The 5,545-nt window shown below is 35.6% G+C and overlaps 1 protein-coding gene across 1 annotated transcript; it reads right to left on the minus strand.

Annotated features, from left to right (window-relative positions):
- Positions 1-341: 341 nt before the first annotated feature.
- On the minus strand, positions 342-3,364 carry LOC132185316 (L-Ala-D/L-amino acid epimerase-like). Its single transcript, XM_059599106.1, has 7 exons — positions 2,713-3,364; positions 2,185-2,295; positions 1,746-1,962; positions 1,276-1,609; positions 1,095-1,156; positions 869-941; positions 342-357 (listed from the first exon to the last, which is right to left on the minus strand). Exons 1-7 carry the CDS (start codon positions 3,205-3,207, stop codon positions 342-344), a joined length of 1,308 nt encoding a protein of 435 aa, XP_059455089.1. The 5' UTR covers positions 3,208-3,364.
- Positions 3,365-5,545: the final 2,181 nt, after the last annotated feature.

Below are 5,545 nucleotides of genomic sequence, written 5' to 3' on the forward strand. Positions count from 1 at the left end.
ATCAAATACAATTTATGACATATTATGCATACAATATGTAGTATCTGCACAGTTCAATCACCTCGGTTTCTAAGAAATAGCTAGTTTTAAGCCCCTTTGCTCCATAACATTAATGTAAAAATTTAGGCATTCTACATTGTCAGCAATCATGTATATATAGTTTTACGTACTAACTCGCATACGATACATGGGGACAAGCCTAATAACACTAAATCAGATGCTGGCCTTGCATATGCAGAACAGAAATGGAAACAAACACTAAGACAAAAACTGAGACAATAAATTGGGGGTCACCAAGTCTTGACCAAGCATCTCACAGACAACTAGGCACTGATATCATATCAGTCGTCATCCGTCCTGAAAACATAAAACTTTCAGTGAGAGAGTCAACGAGGCTCTTATACAGTATCAAGCTCGCACATACTAAATCCAAATGTGCCCTACTTTGATTTCCTCTAATTATAGACCTTCTCTCAGCTGATGATTAGCATCCAACACCATATCTTTCAGATATCTATGTATCTAAAGAAACCCAATTTTAGTATGCTGATTTCTATGATCAAATTATTTACATAAAGCATAGAGTGCAGGAAGTTAATAGTCCTCTTTTAGGCAAATTCTATAATTCAAGACAACATTCAACCTAGGTTTATGCTAAAGTACTGGAAAAAAAAGAAAAATATGACAGAGATATCTTAAATGGAAGATGTACACGAACAGTTACAATAATACCTTGAGAATTCAATATGGTATCATTCTGGCTATGTAGCAGAATATTCTAAAAGTCTGAACATTTATAAGCTTTGTTTCTTCATCACAATTAAATTGAAAAGAAAAAACACACTTAGATGGTTTAATAATGGCATACCAAGCAATATTGTCCCAATGAAGGAAACCACCATGGCCTCTAGAATTTCTGAACTTGTAAACTGAACCCGAGACTAGCCAAAGAAATGATTGAGGGTGTTAAAAAAAATGCCAAAAATTTATATTCTCAACAGGTTGAGATATCAAATTTGGCTTTATTCAAGAGAGAGAGAGAGAACAAAAGAAACAAATAGGCACTATAGAGTTTGAGTCAAGCTCAGGATTACCTTCATAACCCTCAAGAACTGGGTCTTCGGATAGCAAAAGGGGTGTATCTAGGTCAATGAACCTGTTATAGCAAATCACTACTTAGATCTCAAAACACCAGTATAGATGGAAATGCAAATACATGTAAAAAAACATATATAGGTATGTTTATTTGAAAAAAAAAAGGATTATGATATTTACTTGAAACACCCAAGCCCAGCAGCAAGGTGGCCAGCAAAGCCCATGGCTAATCTAGTCTCAACCATACCACCAATCATCAGATCTAACCCTGACGCCCTTGCCACCTCAATAATCTCAAGAGCTCCCACAACCCCAACTTTGGCAAGCTTAATGTTAATGACATCCGCAAGTTTTTCTTGGACTATTTTCTTAACGTCAGCTAGACTCCGACAGCTTTCATCAGCTGCAACAGATACCCCATATTTGTTTTTTGCGATGTCAGTAACATGACCAAGACCTTCCCAATCATCTCTATGAACAGGTTGTTCAAAAAGAATAGGAGTGACACCCATTTCTGCAGGAAAAGTAAAAGTTTAAATTAGTTTCATTGTCTAAAGGAGCACAAATTTTAAGGGAGGATGAATGTAGAACACGCACATTCTAGTATACAGAATAATAACTGTCTTTTGCAAGTTATATGCACCATATACCGTGTAATTTTTCAAGAACTTCAGTTGCCTCCTCCGGTTTGTAGCCCTCATTAGCATCCAAGATAAACAAGCACTCAGGATGTGCCCCACGTATGGCCTGAAGAACTTCTATATCTGCTTTTAGATTCTTTCCTACCTTAAGCTTCAAAGTCTTGAATCCTTGATTGTTATACTTGAAAGCCAATTCAGCAGCTTCAGCTGGGGAAACAATTGGAATCTGCATGCCAGCAAAAATGGCTTAAACTTAATTCATGAGAAAAGTTTTACCGTTTCCTTTCCTCCAGTACTAGTTAATAATTACTTAAATTTCTTTATTACACCAACAGAAATGGACACCAAAAGTTCACCAGCCCCACTGGGTGCCTTCAACCAGAAAAAAGGAAAAATGACAATGAAAGAGAGGAGTTGACAATCTTATACTGCCAGAATAGGAACGTACTGTTATATCAGTTGTTATGGTATTTGAAACTCCACCAAACAGTCTCCACAAGGGTACACCAATGCTAGTAGCAACAGCATCTATCACTGCCATTTCGACTCCTGCCCTAACCTTCAATTGCAAAAACACTTAAATGAGAAATTAAAATACTTTATATAATATAAATATGAGGCCACCAAAAATCTTGGTAAAACCACAAATGTATAAGGATCCAATAACCCTCCGTTTGGTAACTAGGAAGAGATTCAAATAAATGAAAGGTAGATTTTAAATTTCTTGTTTTCTTTTCATTAGGATTCCTAAAAGCAAAAAAGTCAACGATCAAGCAATGTTCTTGTATTATATTGAAGATTTGAAGTTTTCTCAGCAGTCAAACACAGCCCAAAAGATTATCATTCAAATCCAAATAATGAAACAGTTACCAATCATCACAACCATCAAAATATGAACTATAACGTACACATACAAAGCTTCAACACCAAGAAAATCAAAGACTCCAGAAAAGGCTAAAATCTCAATCTTACTCACAGAAGCAAACTCATGTCCAGGAAGAACCCCACCAATCTCCGCCAACAACAACCCCAACGTCATAGCCGGAGTCCGCCTTAGCAATTCACAAGCCTCGGCCGCCTTCGCCATCGCCGTGCTTTGGTCCTCAGCAGTCACAAAAGGCAAAATTGGAGCCTCACCCCACCCCACACACCCATTGCTCAGCTCAATCCTGATTGCTACATTCTCCACCCCCTCCAACCTCGACGACGCAATCGTAAACGGCGCAATCAAAGGAACATTCAGTGGCCTATTCTCCGCCCTCTGCACATCAACCTCGAATGTCTCCATCAAGTTCTTGAACCTGAAGCTAGTCTTGGTCTCCGCAGGCGGTGTCGCCGCCATTTTTGTGGTGGAATTGCATGAAACCACCAAAATCAAGTGGGATTTTCGTGAGTCTCGCGGGGGATGCAGGGGAGAACTGTGGATGATATTGTTGGGTGATGAAAACAGAGACAGCCCTGTTGAGAGCATTTTTTTTTGTGGGTTTTACGTGGGGGATTTGACCGATTGATTTGGTTGGATGGCTTCTTGGGTTTGGGGCACTTCGACTGTGAGACAGAAAGAGGTGTGGAGAGCAGCCATTGTACAGGGGTTGGTTGTTGTTAACAAGTGTTGGAACAGAGTGGGAAAGAGTTTGGAAGCATTTTTTTAATTCAGATATCAATATTTTAAGACACCATTTTCATGTTTTTTTTTTGTCTTTATTGTAAGTGAGACGCTTGTTTACGTTGGAAGCACATGTTTGTCGTACGTTGCTTTAAATCGAATGATGACGATCATGGAAGCCATGTTCACAATCACAAGTTTCTCTCAGGTTCGCTGTCGATCTCTCTGCTGTTATGAATCTTCATACATATATAGACTTCATAAACAAACATCTCTGATCTCACTCGCAGCTCATTTTTGTTTTAAAGAATTGTGAATGCAACAATCACGCTTGACTTTTAATAACATTTTTACAATTATTTAATGCATAGTTGGAGGATATCCTCCGTTTCAAGGATTCTTTTCATACTTATTATGTGATATGTGATAATCAATAAAATTTTTTAAATAATGATGATATATTCATCATGTGGGTATTATGTGGGCCTTTAAATTTGTTGAATAAAATATTAATCACAAAATTACATCCCTCTTCTCTCCATTTCACTTAAAATAAAAAGAAGGATTAAATTTACTTTACTCTCTTGAAGTTTTAGAGGTTTTTCAATTCGAACTCTAATGTTTAAAAATTGACAATGTACCTTCTTAATGTTTCAAAAATTTTCAATTTAGACGAGTTATTAATTTTCGTCTAATTGGGCGAAAATTAAAAAAAAAAAACAAAAAAAAAAAAGCATTGATGGTAATTACGTAATTTCATAGATTTCCGTCCAATTTGATGAAAATTAGTAACGAAAGGTCTGAATTGAAATTTTTTGAAACATTAGGGGGGGTACATTGGTAATTTTTAAACATTGGAGTTCGAATGAAAAAATCCTTGAAACTTTAGAGGGTAAAGTGAATTTAACCCTAAAAAGAATCAGGTCCCATCTCTTGAGTGGTTTCAATAACAATTTTATTTTTTTTAAAACAAAAAACTTCTTAAAAGAACCTCATCCTTTAGTTTACCCTTCCAATTAAGTCTAAGATTATAGTAGAAATTTGAGAATTTAGATAGTACAATTTTAAGAGTTTTATAATCACGTGAGGTTCCATTTTCTTCCTTCATTTCTGCAATCACTTTCAGTGTTACTCATTCCCTACCAGGGAATGCTAGGTGCTCTTATGATGTTGTCTTAGTGTCTTCTTAGTTCTAGGTAGATATTATTTTCTAAAAATCAAGTAAGAGAAATAAGGGTTATTTTCTCTTTTGCATTTTAAAAAAATAATATACACCTAGAACTAGGAGAATGCTTAACATTTCCCTTCTCTACCCATTAGCTATATGTTCACATACTTGCCAAAAAAATGTAATGTGTTATTCTCGTGTTCTTCTAGTATTGTCCTGGTTTTAGATGGATATTATTATTTTATTTTATTTTTTTAAAATTGGCTTTACTGGTTCCTTATTTCTCTCACTTAGTTTTTAGAAAATAATATGCATAGACTAAGAGAACACTAGAAAAACACCAAGATAACACCTAGCATTCCTCAATTTTTTTTCTTAGTTGATAATTAAAAGCTAATAACAATTTTATAACAAAGTTTGAGAAAAAATTTAGGAGTTTTATAATCACCTCTTCCATTTCCTTCCTTCATTTCTCCCATCACTTTCAAAGCCATCCTCTACCCATTGGGCCATTAGCTATCTGTTCTCATTCTTGCCAAAAACTACTAAATTTTCTTAGTTCATAATTAAAAGGCAATTACACTCTTGTTTCTAATGAATAACCTTTATAACTAATTTTGGTGAAATTCAAAATTAGTACTCCTTTTTATCACCTAAGTTTTCAAGGATCCAACTTTCATTCATGAGCTTCTAAAATACATCTCCGGTACAAAATTGGACGGCCAAGATGCAATTTTACAGAAACGACAAAATAAGTCCCCTGAATCTTTTTCTTTTGTTTCTCTTTCTCCCACCTCATCGCACTCCAGCAAACAATATCTTTCCCCGCTGCTTCATCAAACAACCTAAGATCCAAATCTGTTGGAGCGTTTTTTAGGTCCAAGAATTTACTACCCAACGATTTTCTTGATGGTTAAGTGGTGAAGGACTTATTGTATGGCGATAAAGTTTCTGTAAAATAAAAATAAGGTCAGAGGGTTTTCAGTTAAGGCTGAAAACTCTCCAATACCTAAGTTAATAACTTAATATCTTTAT

This window comes from Corylus avellana, chromosome ca6 (genome assembly GCF_901000735.1).
Source record: "Corylus avellana chromosome ca6, CavTom2PMs-1.0".
Classification (NCBI taxonomy): Eukaryota; Viridiplantae; Streptophyta; class Magnoliopsida; order Fagales; family Betulaceae; genus Corylus; species Corylus avellana.